We start from the raw sequence: 19,562 nt of genomic DNA, 5'->3' as shown, positions 1-19,562 counted from the left end.
CAGCTTCAGACAGGTATTCCCAGCTGCCGGCTCAAACCGAGTGGTGGAGCCTCGACTGACCTAACCCCTCTGCTGCACACTGTGGGCCCAGCCATAAGGGTTTCAGGAGGCAGCAGGGAGCCGGCATACCCGAGGCAGAACAGAATCCAAATGCCTTTTCCATGGCTAGGTCTGCACTGCAGGGCCGGCAGGAACAAAAACTACTGGCCATACTTTCAAAAGAGCTCAGCACCCAGCAGATCCCACTAGGGATCCCGGAGAATGCCTCCGCCTCCAAACGGAGAACAATGGGAGTTGCTGGGAGCCGAGCACTTTTGCACTGGAGAAAAGTCAGACCTGGCGCATTGAAATCAACGGAGCTGCACTAGCCCCTACCCATTCATTCAGGGGCTCATTTTTCAGTGGGAACCCCATTGCAGGACAGTGGCATTTCAGGCTCCAGCACTGTAGGGAGTAGGCATGATTGATAAAGGCCCATTTTCAGACTGCTGTGTAACTCTCAAAGCCAGCTAGGCAGCAGGCCAGGCCCAGCAAAGGGCACTGCACCTTTGAAAGGACTTGCTAGTCTCAGGAGATGCCAGGGTCCCAGGCCTGGTCAGCAGAACTGGCTTCCTAGTTTAGGCGAGGCAGAGTGAAAGCTTAAGGGCTGTCCCAGGCCTACAGTGTCTGCTGATGCCTGAAGAAGAGCAGGTTCCTTCCCAGGGTATTGCACAGAAACCACTGGGAGCAGAAGAGGGTATGGAGGCTGCTATTGCACATGGCGTTCATTCCTGCGGCACAAGGCTGCCCTGCAGACGGCTGTTTATAGAGAATACTGTTCAGTGGCAAGAGAGCCTAGAGCGAAGGCTGCTAGAGAAACCTCAGGGACCAGCGCAGGGGCAGGAGGGAGTTGGAATCTTTCTGCGTTCCTCAATATCATCTCAATTCACACACAGCGCCGGGTTGGCACCAAGGTCATTTTCACAACTGTGAATCCGTAAATCACAGCCAAGGACAGAGTCCAGCCTCTTCACATTGTGTTCTCATGGCCTGGAGGATCTCCCCAGCCGTAAGCAGGTTCTCAGCTGGGGTAAATGGGTGCAGCTCCATGGAGCTGGACCCACTGTGGCAACAGAGGATCTGGCCATATGTCTGAGGGGAGAGGAGTTAAGGGGGTGTAAAAGTTTCCATGCCCTCAACCTTCATTATTTTTCTTTATCGCAATTATGGCCTAGTTCCAAAAGGGTGAGTGACAGACAATTTCCCCAAGGAGTGCAGGGGTCTGTGTGTGTGTGTTTTGTGGGGATGGGGATTGGAATTCTTTTCCCTGTCAGCTTTGAAGCTTTGAAGCTGCTGTGGGAATGCAGCACAAGGACCGCTCCTCTGAATAAGGGATCTGGGTTCATTACAGCTGCTCTTCTTGCAAACCGTCCATGCACAGCCAGCGAGTGTTTTCCTCATATCTTTGTTAGGTTTCCCCAAGCCACTAACCACACCTCGTGCTACATAAAACTTGACATTTTTCATGAGTTATGTATGTAACAAGCTGCTTGACTCATGCTGAAATCAACAGCAAAATCATGGAGCAGCCGGAGTGAGCTCCATCCCTTTCAGATAATGAAGTGAGACTCAGTAATTGGTAGGGTTGCTTACTGACCTTTGAAGAGCTCACTGGTACTCCCACCTCCTAATCTCCAAATGACCTGCATTTCCCAGGAACCAGGCCTCACGTGGCCTTTAAACAATGCTGCATTTCCTGACACTTCCCCACCACACTGAAGCTAACAGGCCAGACCCAAAAGGTGCAAGTCTCCGGGAGTGCTGAGCTAGGATGCTGACATTATGCCATGCAGCGGGCTTCACTGCTGATGTGCTTCAGTGGAGTAGCACTGCGAGGGGATTGGAAACAGATGTGCACATCTTCTATCCAGAGTCCTGGGAAAATCCAGGCCTGTCCAGATACTGGAATTGCCTGGTGGGCGGCAGAAACAGCAGTGACTGAGCTGCCCTAAGGGAATACCCAGAGAAGTGCCAAGAGACCACAAGGAAAGCAGGAATACCAGCGTGGGACAAGCAAGTCACCAATAGGGTCATTCAGAGTGACCCGGTCTAAGCCACTCCAGAGGAGAAACGCAGACTTAGTAACCCGTAGCTCGGTGCCACACTTTTGGTGAAGGATCATATGGAATGGGGGGACAGTGAGAAAAAGCCTCTGGCAAATAATTCATAAGCATTCAAAGCCCAGCTCCGACTGGATGGCATTTGTGACCCTTTTGTATTTGCTTCCCACAAACAGAGGGGCTGTCAGGCACTGCAGCACAAAGGCGGAGGTTAAGGTCAACTGCTCAGATATTCATGAAGGCTGTCTAGAGCCAGCACAAGGTCTAAGTACCACCTATGTCCCACTACATCCCTGTCCCGGCTGTGATCTGTCCCCCAACCCAGCGGTGAATTCCGCTCAAATTCTGAGCTGGGACATTAGAGCGGCACTGGTTAGCTGCACCAAGTCCAACATCCAAGCTCAAACTTCAAACACTGCCCCTAGCCCATTGGGGTGGGGGGTGGGGGCAAGTCCCCAAACCATGAGGAGAATTTTCCTGTCCGTTCATGGACAAATTAAAAAAAGGAGGCAAATATTTTGCTCATCTCTGTCCTCCCAACTTCTGAGCAAGGCCATTGTCAGAGCTGGGCTTGGGCTCAGCATTCCCTGGCTGGGAACAACAAACAGGACAGACTTCCAAGGCTGCAGCCAGCTGCAATTCCTCTGCGACAGAGGTCTTTATACCAGCGGCTCGGAGCATGTCCTTTGCCTGAGAAGTCACTCTCATTGGGCCAGATTCAGCCACAAATCTCAGTGGTATTATGGCAGCTTGCAGTGGGGCTGGATAGAGCCCTTTGCCTTCATATCATACATCAAGCAGCCTGTCAAGTGCAAGATGAAATTCAATAAAGGAAAGTATAAAGCACTTCACTTTGGAAGGAAAATCCAATGTACAAGATGGGGAATAACTGGCTAGGCGGTAGTACTGCGGAAAGAGTCTGGGGCTTAGAGTGGATCCCAAACTGAATACGAGTCAGCAATGTGATGTGGTTGTGAAAAAGGCTAACATCATTCTCGGGTGCATTAACGGGAATGTGGTATGCGAGACTCTGTCCTGCTCTGCTCGGCACTGGTAAGGTCTCCGCTGGAGCACTGTGAAGCCTGGGCGCTGCACTTTAAGAAAGATGTGGACAAACTGGAGATAGTCCAGAGGAAAGCAACAAAAATGATCAAAGGATGAGAAAACCTGACCTGTGAGGAAAGGTTAAAAAATTGGACATGTTTAGTCTTGAGGAAAAAAACCTGAAAGGGGACCTGAAAACAGTCTTCAACTATGTTAAAGGCTGTTACAAAAAGGAACGTGATCAGTTGTTCTCCATGTGCACTGAAGATAGGACAAGAAGCAATGGGCTTATCTGCAGCAAGGGAGATTAGGTTCGATATTAGGTAAAACTCTAACTCTAGGGGGAGCTCAGTTCTGGAACAGGCGTCCAAGGGAGGTTGTGGAATCCCCGTCATTGGAGGTTTTTAAGACCAGGGTGGACAAACACCTGTCAGGGATGGACTAGGTTTACTTGGTCCTGCTCAGCACAGGTGGCTGGACTAGATGACTTCTCGAGGCCCCTTCCAGTCAGACAGTTCTATGACTGTGAGGACTCTGTCCTGGCTCACTCTGGCTCATCATAGAGCAACATCTCTGGCTTGGTTAACCTTAGTGGAGAATCTCTCTCAGCTGACAGCAGGAACGGAGCTTGGAGCCTCCCGCCAGGGGTGAGCAAGACTTGTAGGTATGTCCCCTCCTTGGCCAAAGCATCCGAGTGCCCAGGCATGGAGCGCTAGCTGTCCCCAGCACAGCCCACATGTGGAGCACAGCTGGCACCAGCAGGAGCACGCTGAACTGCGGTAGACAGGAGAGGGAGGTGCCAGCTTCTAACTGGGTGCCAGTGTGAAGACTTGCTCTGGATCGGAGAAGCTGTGGCTGCCCAGAGCAGCAGATCTACAACAAACATCAGCATTATCAGTGCGGAGTAGAGATGGACCTGAACTTCCGGGGAATTTGGGTTTGGATCCAAATGTCACAGCTGGCCCTGAGTCCATGACCCTTTCTAGCAGAGAGATTAAGCAGTGCAGCATATGAAGTGCGGAGCCACTTCCTGCCAAGTCTTGCAAACTAACTTTAAGTCTTGTCCTCAGAAGAGACATAAAACCCTCAGTAAACAGCTGGAATCTGCGTGGAGCCCAGTTGGAACCATTTGTCACCCACTCTGATCCTCACCCGCTGGCCAAAGCTTGCTGAAGTGGTGCCATAGCAACAGCCCTTCTGAACGGCACTGCTCAGCCTAAAGGAAACGCACCAACCTTTTATCTCGGTCTGTGGCACCCGATCCCAAACCCGCCCTGGCCAGGAGCAGGCCAGTCTCCTAGCAGCTGTTGGGATTTTCATGCCCTTGCCATGCCACTGAATGTCTCTGCGGAGGATCTTGAAAAATGACATCAGAGTGTTTCAGGGAGGAGGGTAAATATTCCTCAGTTTTTAAAATGTATTTAATTTTTTACAAAAGATCAGGTGGACAATTGATGGCATGTGTGGTGTGTGTGTTTCAGTGTGGGGAGGTTCATGCTGGTGTTTGAGTGAGGCCCTGTGTGTGTCTGTGCAGGCCTCAATCAGCAAGTACTTGTGTGTGTAGCTGGGAGTGTGTTCAGAACGGTGTGTGTAGCTGGCAGTGTGTTGGAGTGTGGATGTGTGCGCTCTGCAGGGAGGTTGATGCAGCTGTGCATGTGCAAACATGTTTTAAAGCCAGGGCTTCATGTAAAGGGGCTGAGCTGAGCTTGGCTGCACAGACCCAGCAGCTGGGGCCTTTCACACGGACAGTGCCTAGTGCACTGGGCTGCACTGCAGGGCACTCCGCACTTGGCTCCCATCTCACTGGTGAAAGGCGGAAATGCATCTGCTTGAAAATCTTACAAAGAGACTGGAGCCAAAGCAGTGCTCCGAAGAGCCAACAAGGGGCGGATCATGCAGAAGAGTCGGAGACCCGGGAAGGCAGGGATGGTGCCCAGGCTGGGGGGAGTAATACTCTTTTTAAAATGTGGACATGAGAAGTGGACACAATATTCCAGGACTGGTCTCACCAATGCTGTAAACGGGTAAAATCCCCTGGGATGAGGAGGGGAGGGGACTTTGGGCTGGGAGACAGAGATTGAGCGAGGGAGACTGGGATTGAGGCTGCTTGACTTTGAAACCTTTTAACGTCCTTTTTTATATGTAATATATCATAACTTTACACACACGCACATGGTAACCAATAAAGCTACCCCGTTGGGCCCAATCCATCCCCAGAGTAACTGCACAGAAGCCAATGGAGTTAATCCGATGACAAATCTAGCCATACGCCACCTTCTTTGGTAGCTGGCCAGGGCTTTTTGGCCCCCTCTCCTCTGCTACATGCCACTGACAGCCGTCCAGTTACCTGTTCTACTGAATGAAAAGAGCCAAACCACCATTGTTTGGCTAGTGCACTGAGCGCCCAGCCCTGCACCCCGGCTCGGCTGAGCGCCCCACCGGCAGTGCTCTGGCAGTAGGATGATGGCTGGTGCAGGCCCCCAAGGGCAGGGGAGCAAAGCCCCAGTGTTCCACTGCTGCCCTTGAAATGAATGTACATTGTGCCCAGTGTCCATGTGCGGCTGCTTCTCCTCTTGTCACTGGGCATCGGGTGTCATAAGGTGACTGAAGCGATGTCTCCCTCACTGGGCAGCACCCACGGGCAAACAACGGCTGGATAACGGAGCTCCTGGGTGCTGAGCAAAGACACCCACCTGCGCCTCTCATCAGCATCTTCAGTCAGCTGTGCCCACGGGAGAGAGCGGGATCGGTGCTGGAGCAGATTGCCTGCCTCAGCCATTTCCGGGGGACAGCCCAGCGCGGGTTTGCCCGTTTCACACACGAGCCCTGGAGGCATCACATCCGCCAGACAGCGCCAAGGGGCTGCTTCCCTCTCATCTCACATTACGTGGTGTGACTCCAAGCACTCTGTTGGCTTCAATGATTTAAACTGCTGAGGCAGTAAAGCCAGGACACAGTGCTGGAGACGACACTACGACAACAGGGTCACCACGTAAGGCGGCTCCATTGTCCCTCATTACAAGTGACTAAAACCTACAGACGTCGTGTATCCAGCTTCCACCAGTGCCACGAGCCCTTAATACGGGAGAGAACATTTACAGGAAGACTCAGTCTGGGTCAGCGAGAGCATCGGTGACCAAATGCGAGCTTTGTTGGGGGCTTTGCTCAGAAAGCCGCCTGACCTGAATCCTACATAGCACAGACGGCAGTGCTGGCTCTTTGACCAGGGTGCTGTAACCACCAGGGTCTGGCTCCTTAGGGCTCACCTATCTGGAGTTATTCTCTAATGCCTGGCTGAGAAAACAGCAAAAGCCTGTACATCCTGCTGCTCTCCTCGGGGTCGAGCAAAGGGAGGGTGGCTCACACTGGTAATAAGAACTGAACTCACCTGGGGGACAGGAATTCTAAGGGGTATGTGGATATAAGGTAATAAGAGCCGGTTCCAAGACACGGATTATCACCAAGAGACCTCAGCCAAGCTCAGGCCCCATTGTGCAAGGTACTGTACAGACACCCAGACCCTGCTCTGAAGAGCTTACAGTCTACAGAGACTAGGGAGACAAAGGGTGGGGGAAAAGGTGCATTATTATCCCCATACTACGGATGGGAAACTGAGGCACAGAGCGATTAAATGACTTGCCCAGGGTCTCTCAGGGAGTCTGTGGCAGATCTGGGAACCGACCTGGGGTCTCAAGTCCCAGTATAGGCCCTTCACCCCAAAACCCCCCTTCCATTAGATCCCTCCCTCCCTTGTGAACATCTGCAGACCATGCGGGCAGAAGATAGGTGTTTGGAAGTTCTCCAGATTTCTGGGCCCGCCCATAGCAGGTGATGTGGTGCTGACCGAGGCAGATCCATGAACAATATACAAACCTCAGACTCACTGGAACTATTTCAGCCTATCTCCAGCAGGACTCATTAAAACAGCCAGAGCAGGGCTCAGATCCTAAGTAGGCAGAGGCCTTATTGCTATGACTCATATGTAAAGCCCTTCCCTATTTCCATGCCAATCTCACCATGTTTACACTATCACTGAGATCATCATGGCCAAGAAATTGTAACCCAGGGATTACTTTCCCCTGCGTGGTTGGCTCTTCCAGGGCAGCACAGAAAACGTCTGCAAGATTCCCACAATCTCTAGTAAACAAACTGCAGAGCCAGGAGCTTTCATTCATTGAACAGAGGCAAAATGTTTCCTGTGTTCTGCATTTCAAACAAGCCTCCCCCTTTTCATCTGGAAACCCCAGAAAAGAGGAGAGTGGGGGACATATCAATAGACAGAATGAAACCAGCGGGGAGAGCTGTAAATTTTAACAAGCTCTAATAAGCCCCTTGCCAGGAGTGTAGCAAGAGGAGGACAATGGCGGGGGGAGACACAGGATAACGCAGCTGGTCAATGGGATTCTTTTACACAAACACAACTTCTCACGGTTCCAATATTTTCCTTGTGCGTGGCCCTCTGCCCTCCCCATGGCAATAGGACCTGTTTATACAAACAGCCATGACGATTCACAATTCCGCAGAGGGCCGTTTCGTCCTTCCTGGCACAAACAGCCGGCGCTCCTTCCACTCTCTCAGAGGTTATTTATTTTTGCTTTAATCAACGTTGTCCATCATCTCACACGGGGACTTGACTGACGTGGATCAGTTTGCACGTGCGATTCAGCCGGAGGCCAGCTTCCCTCCCAGCTCTACACATTCAGTGCTGACTGGGTACGCTGGGAGCTCCAGGTTTTCCTGCTTAGAGCCCATGTTTCCAATGATGAACAGAGCTGAAACTAACAAAGTGCAACAAAAATACCCCTGGAACATCTGAATCGGATCCCGCCCCTTGTCAGGATGGATGTGCTGTCTCAATTAACACCTCCAGGGAGGAATGACTCCAGCTTCCTGTACTAAAGCCACCCACTCTCAGTGGAGGAATCGAGCAGCAGCTCTTGGCTCTCACGGCTGGGCTGGGCTGCCCTTGTTTGCTACTAGATCTCCTTGGCAGCTTTGTCCTTTGAGGGTGAAATTCACCCCCGGACGGAGAGCCAGACCAGCCATCACACGTCTGTGGGCCCTACGTGGGGCACAGGCCTTCCGCTGGCCCCCCTGCCCAGGAGTGAGTTTAGTGAGTTTTTACTTGCATTACAAGAGCACTAGAGGACCCAGCTGAGATCAGGGCCCCGCCGCGCTAGAGACGGCCCTGCCCAACAGAGCATTGCCAGCAGATGTCTGTAGTGTAGAGCTGGCCACAGCCATCACCCCGAGTGCTTTTTATCCTGTATTTGAGTAAATCGCTGCCTGAATCGGGGCCCCCAGGCTCTCTCTGGCTGAGACAGACAAGGGCCACTTGCCAGGAGCCCAAGGGCTGCACCAAATTTTCAGCAGCCCTTCCGACCATACCTCCGCACAGGCAAGGGACAACATTGTTCAGCTCACATCAAGACGGAGTTTGGCACATTGGGCCCTGTAGCTTCCGCTGGCTGCACCTGTGGCAAAGAGAAGGGGGACTGCAAGTGGTGCCAAAGCCCCTCGTAGGCTGCCTCTGGCTAAACTTTGCCCCCTCCACCTTTGCTGTGTAAACTGCTTCTGGGTAGGGAACCAGGGCATTCTGCTTCCCTTTACAGAGAAAGCAAGGCTTTGCCTTTTAAACAGCTTCCTTCAACAGGAACCAGGAGTTCTATTTATACAACAAGGCCTCCCTATAAACAAGGAAGCCTTAAAAAAAACAACAACTCTCTGAAGTTTATTCCACAAAGGTCACTCAGCTGCAGTGCGTTGCACCCACCCGAGAATCCATCTCTGAGCACAGCCCCCTCCTGGGCACATCGCCCGCTCAGAGGCGTCTGGGAGGCTGCAGTGGACACTCGCAGAGGGGTCGAGCTCAGCTGATATCACTATAAACCCGAACCCTGTGTTCAGATGGTTGTATTAAAGCCCCCCGCTCTCCCTGATCACATGCAGATAGGCCATTAAACCATAAGGGCCCTGACATAAGCAGATGCCATTTCTGCTGAAGCTAGTGGGAGCCGAACCCAACTGCACAAATAATAAATTTGGCCCAACTTTTTTCAACAACGACTGTTTGGGGAGTAAGCAGTGCCGCTGTTGGGCCCAAACCATTCCTTCTGAGAGCCAGCCGCAGACCGCTTATTTCCTTTACAACCAGCACATACGACTGAAAAGAACGGAGCCAGACAGCAAGTCTGGGGAGCCACAGACATGTGGAGTAGGATACTCTCCCACGCCATTTACTCCAAATGACTTGGGTGGTTAATGGGAAAGACTAAGGTGTCCTGCACTGGTGCAGGTGTTTTTAGCCAGCTGTCATCCCTGGTGGCAAGGGGATCCCAGGCTGGACTTTTGTGCCCAAGAACAGAAAAAAAAAAAACAGGTTTCAGAGTAGCAGCCGTGTTAGTCTGTATCCGCAAAAAGAAGAACAGGAGTACTTGTGGCACCTTAGAGACTAACAAATTTATTAGAGCATAAGCTTTCGTGGACTACAGCCCACTTCTTCGGATGCAGTCCACGAAAGCTTATGCTCTAATAAATTTGTTAGTCTCTAAGGTGCCACAAGTACTCCTGTTCTTCTTTTTGTAGAAAAAAAAACGATTCTCAGATTCAGACTGAAACAAAAGGAGGAGAGCGTGCGCCCTGGGCAGGGTTCCCTTGATGGGAAGGTGGAGCACTTGCAAAGTCAAGCACTTGCAAAGTCAAGCTGTTCAAACTGACAGTGAAGAAAGAGAAGCAACTCAGCTCTGTCCCCTACATGTTGCTCACTTGGCTGCTTGTATTATTTGCTGAGGAAAAGTCAGCAGACAACGGAGCTGTGTTGAAAGAAACCCTTCTGCAATGCCTCTCCCTGCAAAGCCACAGAGAATGGGCAGTCGGAAAGGTCTCCTGGGTGTGCAAGGGGTTTGTAGACAGGACAGTGTCCAACTAATTTTAGTGAAAAGAAGTTCTCATCCTTTTTGATCCCTGCACTTCACTATCACCCTATTTCCCCCTCCTCCCCCCCAAAGAGATAGATCTTTGTGGCTTGCTTATTCCTGAATGGAGACGCTCCCACAGTAACGGTGGTATCACATGAGGCATGGGTAAGAACAATGCTTTGTCCTGTGTCCTCTAGACATGAGAATTTGGGGGCTTTCTGGCAGATTTTTGTTACGTGGTATGTAAATTCTCCCATCCTGTGTAAGAGTAATGCAGCTGGAAGTGGATCCAACTAATCAGTGCTCCCTCTTTACTTTGTGTCACTCATTGCTCCAGATACCTACAATGTTGCCTTCTTCAACAGAAGACCAGATGCCCCTCACTCTGGAGAAGTTCCAGGTGGGGAATGCCACTGTAGTTAGGGGTTCTCCCCTTTCTACTGCAGGACTCTAGTGACTTAGCCAAGTGGTGTTTAGGTTCTCAGTCCTCAGCATGAACATCTAAGAGACGCCATTCTTTTGAGAGGCGCCCTTAGTAATGAAATCTCCCCCAGCTTCTTTTATTCCACAGACAGGGGACTGCCTGAAAGGAACAAACACTGTGTCGACACTTCTGCAGCACAAAGCAAGGAGCTGTACTCCCATCCTGTGCAGCTGTGGGCTGCTGGAAGGATGTTCTCATCATGTAGTGGAAACCGCGTAATTCTCCTCTTCCACCTCCTACCCAGCATTCATATGCAGGCTTGGCACAAACCATTCAACGCCATGTCGTCATGGTCCACCAGGGTCTATGAGAGAGACTACGTGCAACAGAGGCAGGCTCAATGACACCAGAAGTGGCAGCAGCACCACCTTAATCTGCATGGTGTCCTCAGGTGCAGAGCACCTGGAAAGCTCAGGCCTTTTCTCACCAGTCCATGAGGGCAAGACCCTCCAAACTCACTCCATCTGCCTACCTTGGAGAAGAATCCCTCTTTTGTGCTGGGCATAAGAAAGCCAAATGTTACAGAGCAAGAGAATCTGCTAAGTGCAGCCAACTTCGAGTGCCTGGATTCCTTAAAGAGGAATCTGGAAAACTTCCCTGTTTATACACCTGCCATCTTTTGACTTATGCCTCAGAGGATGAGGTACCCAGGAGGCAGCTTGGACAACTAAATTTATTCTGAAGCCTGGACTAAATCCTGGCTATCTGCGAAACATCTGTAAGTGACACATCTGGTTACCAGCTGCCAGTAGCCAGCGAAATACTGCACAAGCTGAAATACCCGAGTGCAAGACAGACAAAGTAGTGTGTGCACTGCTATACAGCCCTCTGCAAAGCTTGCCACAGGCTAACATGCTCCTTGCACGAAGGGGCCATGCTGTTTCTCTTCAGATGCTGTGGGCACTTGGGCAAGGACAATATTTAAATCCTAACCCATCTCCCATGTGGGTGGCCAATGACTGACTCCTATTAAAATCACATGAGAAGAATATTCTCATGGCTGCAGTTTTCAGCTTAATTAACTTCAGATGAAAAGCAACTGAAGTCCTTAATAAACAGCAGGATGGGATTTTCAAAGGCACCTTTGGCAGTTAGGTGCACACTTCAGCAGGGCGTGGGTGGACTCTTTTGAAAATCTCATCCGAAGTCCCTATTCCCTCTTAAGCAACCCCCGCAAGCCCATGTTAGCAATGTTCCCGTCACTTCAAAAAGAACAGATGCCAGTACTAGCTGTGCTTTAGCTTGATGGCATTAATTGTTCTGGGAAGGCCTTTGGCTTTTGTAATTCTCCTCAGGCGTGCCGGCATTCACAGTCATTTCTGAAATGACTCTGCTGGTTTGCACGGCTTCTTGTGGTGTAATTGTTACAGCCCAGTCCTGGGCAGTTGATTGGAGCAGTGTCAGTGTACAACAGCAGCTCCTTAAGAGTGACAGGCAGTGGGAAATCCAGAGAACAGATGCCTGGTATTCACGTCTGGTTCCTCTCCACACAGACCTTTCCCATCCCCAGTGCTCTCCCCCTCCCCCAAGAGGAAGTGTCTCAGGATGCAGGCCATTCTATTTTGACATTAAAAGGGTCTAACAACAGAGCTTACAACTGCAGACCCCAACTACTAAGGCAGGGGTTCTCAAGCTTCGTTGCCCCGTGACCCCCTTCTGACAACAAAAATTACTACACGATCCCAGGAGTGGGGACCGAAGCCTGAGCCCACCGGGGGGTGGGTGGGAGACAAAGCCAAAGCCTGACTCCACTACTGGGGGGGCTCAGGGGCCTGTAACCTGAGCTCTGCCACACAGGGCTGAAGCCCTAAGCCTAGGCTTTGGCCGCAGCAAGTCTTAGCCAGGCCTGGCAACCCCATTAAAACAGGGCCGTGACCCACTTTGGGGTCCCGACCCACAGTTTGAGAACCGCTTTACTAAGGGATCCTGGTACTTTCTAACCCAACAAACGTCCCCATCTTGACATCTAACGACCAGCTTGTCAGTCTTTTTTTACATCTTTGCACATGCAAACTGAGTAGCCGCTATCTCCAATTAGCCAAATACACACTTGACAAACAAGCAGCCGCTATTCTGATTCTTACTCTGTTTGGAATTTGGTCTCACACCAAACATTCAACTCCACAGTCTGTCCTTTGTGGATGTCGGGATGCTCATACACTTGCTCACACTCCTTTCATTCAATCTTGCGCTGGTGGCAGTAAGATTAAACGTTTGCTAGGGCCAAATCACTGCATCAAAGAGTTCACCTCACAATACTGCACAACCAGCAGCCGGCATGTTTTGATAGTGGGATTATTTTCTTGTAGTTCAATGCCAGGCACAGTTTGTTTAAGCAGCTTCCAACATTTCTCTCCCCCCCTCCTCCGGAAAACTGTGTGTGAGCAGGGGGTGTTGTTTCACAATCGAAGAAAGCTCATTCCTCACTGCCTGGGCTTGCTGTGTAGGGGACTTGTGAGCGCTTCACACAGCCACGGGGTTTCACTTAAACTAAAGCAGAATGTCTAGCTCCACAATGTCATTTTCTCAGAGGAAGATGTGGGTTCTAGAGGCCAAGGTCAGGCACCAGGGATGGATGCACTGTATTTCTCCATGAAAAGCCTTGTGTGGGGCTCACACTTCCAAGGACAGCTGGACAGCTCCAGAACTTATATTTGCAAATCCAGAACTAGTGGCCACTCATGAGCACAAGAGGTCCCAAGATGTGTTACAAGGTTTTCCTTCCCCACAAGGGGCTGAGCCTACCAGTTTTCTTTCGCAGCACAATTAAGGTCATCAAGCTAAAGCACAGCCAAGATTTGCTTCTGTTCTTTTTGAAGTGACTGGAACATCCTCACTCAGGGTTTCCCACATGCGTTTAGGAGCCAACAGACCACGTGTGTGCAAGTGGCTGCCTGTCCTGAGCTTACTCTGGCCTCTCTTGCACTGGGCAGCCAGAAACCTGCACCCCCTGAGTGGATGGAGGGTCAGTGACTCCAGAGCACTCTGAAGTGTCTTGTGTCTGAACATCATCCCTCCAGCACCACAGCTGCTCTCTGAGCCGGGGCAGCCGTGCAGCTATAAAGGAAGAAGGTCTGCTGGGCTGGTGTGGGTCTCAGCACAAACCCAGGACAGAACAAACACAGAATGCCTCAAAGCGCAGCTCGGGCCAGTCAAGCGAGCCTGATGCAATGCCATTCAGACAAGAGTGCATCGAGCAAATCCTACCAACGGTAGGATCGGATTCCCAGTGACAGGGCACAGGAGCAAGTCGTGCTTCACGTGAACATGCTCATGTGGGTGCCCAACTTGGGACGAAAAGCAGTGGAACTGCCCTGATTCTGCTGCTTGGGAGAGGCCGCATAGGGGCATTTTATGCCAGGGCACAGGCTTTCCTGCAGCTCTTTCTGGGGCAGCGCAGGGAATGGGGAGAGTGGGAATGCTGGGGCTACAAATATGTGGCGCCATTAACCCAAACCGCAGCATGACAACAAACCACAGCCTCTCTCGTTTGGCTCACAGCTGTCTTTGGCAAGACAACTAATAAATCCCATTGGAATTCACTGGTCCCAAATCTGCACTTTGGTGACTCAGTCTGAATAGACTGAAAAGTGAAAATGGTCTGGCACGAACCGGGGTAAGCGGGGGCTCCCACTCAGCCAATGAAGGCGGTCTGGGGGTGAAGCTGGCCTTGAGTATATAAAGGGCATGATAACCTCACACATTGTTCATTAGGGTCTCAGCTCCTCCGGTTTCAGCAGGGAAGCACAAAATACCCAGCCCAGAGGGAGGAGAAGTAAAGTCAGAGCTGTGATGGGACAGCAAGAAGAGCCTTTCTGGCCTCTTTGTGTGAATCAGAAACACATTGGTCTGTAAAGCACAGACACCGCGTGTTTATTTAGGGATGCCTGGGTTGTTTCCCCCTCTTTTTCTGTGTGTTTGCACTGGTCTGTCCGTTCACACGGCGCGAAGGCCAGTTCTCCATCCACTCCAACGCAGCCGGGGTTATTCCGCACCGCATCCACCCCGCACCCGCTAGCTCCGAAGGGCAGCGCCACCCTCCCGGACCCACTTCTCAGCCACACCGGGCAGCTGCCCACTTGCCACGGCCCAGTCCCGGGGCCCGTCCCGGAGCCCCTCCGCTGCAGCCGGGACACGGCCGCGGGCCCAGGGAGCCCCGTGTGGACACACGCCGGGGCCCTGCCCGCTGCTCCCCCCGCCAGCAGCGAGCGAGACGTCGGGGCTTTGCCACCCTGCGCCCGCCGGGCACCTGCCCGGCCCCGACCCGCCCCGGTACGGAGCCCGCAGCACCTGCCCGGACCTGTCCCGCCCGCGGAGCCCGCTCCCGGCCCGGCGCCTCACCTGGCTGGCGGCCTGCGCGGCGGCGGCGAAGAGCGAGAGGCGCAGCACGGCCAGGCCGAGCGCCCCCATGGCCGCGGGGAGGTGCGGGGCCGGCCCGGCCGCAGAGCCCGTCGCTCACGGCAGCCTCGTGGGCTCTGCGCCGCCCGGCCCCTTCCAGGCGGCTCCACCGGGGGCAGCGGGAGGCGGAGCCACGAGTGACAGCCCAGGGCCCGCCGCCCCCGCAGCCCGCCCGCCCGCCGGGCTCCCGGCCCAGGCCCGGCCCCGCCCGCCGCTCCGCAGAGCTCAGGGCCCGGGCTCTGCCCGGTGCCCCCGCACCCAGTGCCCTCGGCAGCCTGCGCCCTGTGCCCCCTGCGTCCTCTGTACCCATGTCTCCAGTGCCCCCAGTGCCCTCGGCAGCCTCTGCCCCAGTGCCCTGTGCCCCCTGCGTCCTCTGTACCCAAGTGCTCCCTGTGTCCCCTGCGTCTTGTGTCCCGTGCGTCCTTTGTACCCCAGTGCCCCCTGCGCCCTGTGTCCCCTGCCCCCAGTTCCTTTTGGCAGCCTGCGCCCTGTGCCTCCGTGTCCTCTGTACCTTGTGCCCCCAGTGCCCTGTGTCCTCTATACCCATGTCTTCAGTGCCCCCAGTGCCCTTGTCAGCCTCTGCCCCAGTGCCCTGCACCCCTATTGTTCCCTGCGCCTTGTGCCCCCTGCGTCCTCTGTATCCACCTCCCCAGTGTCCCCTGCACCCTGTGTCCTCTGTACCCCCTGCACCTTGTGCCCCCTGTGTCCTCTGTACCCATGTCTCCAGTGCCCCCAGTGCCCTCGGCAGCCTCTGCCCCAGTGCCCTGTGCCCCCTGTGTCCTCTGTACCCCAGTGCCCCCTGCACCCTGTGTCCCCTCCCCCCAGTGCCTTCGGCAGCCTGTGCCCTGTGCCCCCTGTGTCCTCTGTACCTTGTGCCTCCAGTGCCCTGTGTCCTCTGTACCCATGTCTTCAGTGCCCCCAGTGCCCTCGGCAGCCTCTGCCCCTGCACCCCTTGTGTCCCCTGCGCCTTGTGCCCCCTGCACCCTCTATCCTCTGTACCCCATGTCCCCAGTGCCCCTGCACTCAGTGCCCTCAGCAGCCTGCGCCCTGTGTCCCCTGCGCCTTGTGCCCCCTGTGTCCTCTGTACCCCGTATCCTCTGTACCCATGTCCCCAGTGCCCTCTGCACCTTGTGCCTCCCGGGTACCCTGCACCCAGGCCCCCTATGCCCCATGTCCCCTGCACCCAGTGCACAGCCAAGCACTCCAGGAATGGGCAGCTCTGGGCTTTGGACCAGAGGTGCAGACACACACACAGGGAGCCAGGCCCTACAGCTGATTGAGGGGGTGTCACCTCACCACCAGGACAGTACAGGATCGCCCCAGGCCCAGCGGCTATACCTGGGCTGAACTCCTTCCTGCTGCTTCTCTCGACCAGAGAAGCCCCCAAGCTGAGAACTTCTGTGCGCAGTGGCCCGAATGGAGGCCCAGGCTGCCCAGAGCTCCGCTGGAGGGTAGGGTGGGGGGGTCTCTGCATGGGAGGTTATGCTGGGGAATCCCCCCAGCCAAGCAGTTTTCGAGAGAGCCTCCCTATGGGGCAGGGCATTCAACCAGCAAAGCTGCTTCCAAAGGCATCTCCCAGGTGGCAATGCCCACAGGACTGTGCCCTGCTGCTACCTCCATGGGGCCATTGCTGGTATCACTTTTGGCTCCAGGAATAAGAGCTGAGACTCTCACTCCAGTCCCCACGGCACTGGGTGGTTCTATGCCTGCTCCATTGGCTGCCTGTGTGACTGTCGGACTAGGGGAACAGGCTTTTGACCACCCAAGCCAGAGGGATAATTCGTGAGAGGGGCAGGCTCGTAATAGGATGGCTTCCCAACCTTGTCTGCGATTTTCCTGCCCCAAACTCTGATGTCATTAAAATGCTCTTGGCTCCCTATGGAGCGTGCTAGGCCTGCAGGAAGGAGCCTTTTTCCTGGGGAGCTTGTAAACTCTGCAGGAGCAGAGCAAGAACCTCTGGGTGGAAATGTTCTTGCTAGGAAAGTTTCCTGTATAGCTCCAATAGAAATGTAGTGCCCCAGGGACGGTCCTTGTGGGAAGGGCTTTGGGTTTCAGCTTGGTACCCCAGGTAAGCACTATACAGGAGCCACACCCCATTGCTGGCTTGCTTGTTAGTGTGTAGATTAGGGTTAGAGGCTAACCAGGTCTTTTGCCAACAGGGGATGTGGCCGGAGATGCAGAGGATAAGTCTCAATTTTTCATCAATTAGGGAAAGCTGTTCTGTTGACTCTCCCTTGGTCCCCCACATGTCCCTGTCCCCATTCCTGGTGCCAAGACGGGAGAGGGATGCATCGCTGTGGTGTTCCCATTGTCCCCTAGTAGACATGTTGCATTTCAAGCCAGATGTTATTACTAACAGGGCAGTCCCACATGCAGTGGAGAAAACGACGTTTGTAGCAACTGTATCCGGAAAGCCACAGAACATCAGCTAGGAGGTGGACAACCAATCTGAGCATGGGAGAGAGGCAGTAGGGCACCAGTCTTATAAAAAGAATCTCTGGCAACGGTCACTGACGTAAATATAACTTCACTTCTATGGAGCAAGGATTAAGAGGAACCATCGTAACTAGATAGATGGTAATGGAGCCAGAGGCGGTTGGGATGAACTCATCAGGCCAGAGCAACTTGATTACAGAATTATGATATCAGCTGTTCATGGGAATGTGGTGGTATTATCTCCCTGATGTAAAAAGGCAGTGATACAATTTTGTCTGAGAACTGCATGCAGTGGTTTGGCAGTGACCCAGCTGAGCGCTGTCACATGGAAGGAAAACTGACTCAAGGACCAGAAACAAAGGGTGACTGAGGCCCAACCTTGCATCTGGACCCATGGTTTCAGTGCAGCTTTCACAGATTCTTGCAGGACCAGAGCCATAGGCTGAGTGTATGTCACACCCATATAGCTATGGGCGTTTTCACACCAGCTGGCCTATTTCTGAACAAGGTTCTGCCAGGAATTGTCACAAATGGGGCTTTTTTCAAGTCCAGGTATTTTTTAAAATAGTTTATGTCCCTGATTCAGTCACGTACTTAACGCAGGTGCCTAACTTCAACACTGACTACACATATGCTCCAAGTGAATAGCGTAGCTGAAGTCGACGTACTTATATCTACTTACTGCGGTGTCTTCACTGCGGTGAGTCGACAGCCGACGCTCTCCCGTTGACTCTGCTTGCGCTCCTCGTTCTGGTGGAGTACCAGAGTCGACGGGAGAGCGCTAGACTAGACGCGATAAATGGACCACCGCTGGATTGATCGCTGCCCGCCGATCCGGTGGGTAGTGTAGACAAGCCCGAGACACCTGTTTAAGTACCATGCTGAACTGGGGCCTTAAACTATCAATTGACTGGTACTGGATGATTTTAGACAATTTTTTTTTTCATGACAAACAACTTAGTATTTATTTTAATATATTGTGCCATGCTTCTTTGTTTAGCTAATACTGGGACTTCTGCATTTTTGTCAGGATTTTTCTCACTGCAGACAACCAGCCTCGGTAGTGCTAAACAGCGATGTATAGCAGAAGAAGAATAGACTGATAATACTTTGCATGTATCTACCACTTCATCCACAGGGTGCTGTAATGATTGGCAATAGGTCTAGTTTTATTAACAGCCTCATTAATGACATGGTAGAGGGGGCAAATGGCACTTTACTTAAATTATAGTCAGCATTGCTCATGACAAGTAACTTGTGGTTTTAGGTAAAATCAGGAAATGAATATTCTAAAAGATTAAGACTGCCATCTAGTGACTCCTTCACTTATTTATACTTTGCCGTTGTAATTTTTTGGTCTGGCCAACAATTTTTGATATTTTTTGGAGAGTAGGGGTTAGAAAACTGACCATTTTTCAAAACTGGAATTTTTTGGGGGGAGGGAAATTAAAAATGTTCTGGTTTTCAGTGAAACCCCCAAATGAAAAATATTTTATTTTTTTTATTTTTTTCCCCTATCCTCCCAGTTTCCTATCTCCCTTCTTCAGGGGCAAAATAGAAAATGAAAAAAAGTGAAGGGGAAATTGGAAAAACAAAAAGCCATTTTTGAAACTGCAAATTTTCAATACACATTTTGAATGAATGAAAAAGTGCTCCTTTTTGAAACCTGCAGATTAAAAACAAAAATCCTATTTATTTTGCAAAAACTTCCATTTTTTGGCCAGCTACTGTAACGTCACTTATAAGTTTTTCCTGTTCCAGAATGGTATGTGGGTTTAACTAAGAAACCACTGGTTTTGCCTTTTCAAATGTGTGGAGTTCAGTAATTGGGCGGTTGGAGATATGATGGTGAAAATCAGGTTGAAATTAAAATGAAGCTTCCTTATGCATTTTGCTGCACCTTCTTCATCTAGTCTGACCCCCAGAGAAGACATTGATGTTGTATTATGAACCAAACATTTTAACTGAGTGCAGCCAATCCATCTGCTTCCCAGAATGGGAAGGGGCACATTTGCTTCACTTGGCAATTAGAAGTATACATTTTACTATTAAAAATGCGTGTGGCTAAAATGTAAAAGAGAGAAGTCATTGATTTTTAAAATCTAGAAATGCCATTTGAGACCTTCACATGCAATACTAACGCAAAGTTGTCTGATTTTATTGTATTTTAAGTGGCTTGCTTTG

The 19,562-nt window shown here is 51.9% G+C and overlaps 1 protein-coding gene across 1 annotated transcript in view; it reads right to left on the bottom strand.

Annotated features, from left to right (window-relative positions):
* The window catches only part of OLFML2A (olfactomedin like 2A), a 31,777-nt gene extending 16,712 nt beyond the window's left edge, over positions 1–15,065 (bottom strand). Inside the window, exon 1 of the mRNA XM_005279399.5 lies at positions 14,886–15,065. Coding sequence (XP_005279456.2) covers positions 14,886–14,954 — 69 coding nt within the window. The 5' untranslated portion in view covers positions 14,955–15,065. The remainder of the gene's footprint in view (positions 1–14,885) is intronic.
* Between the last annotated feature and the right edge of the window lie 4,497 nt (positions 15,066–19,562).

Source organism: Chrysemys picta, chromosome 18 (assembly GCF_011386835.1).
Source record: "Chrysemys picta bellii isolate R12L10 chromosome 18, ASM1138683v2, whole genome shotgun sequence".
NCBI lineage: Eukaryota > Metazoa > Chordata > Testudines > Emydidae > Chrysemys > Chrysemys picta.
This window is presented reverse-complemented; position numbering and strand designations above follow the sequence as displayed.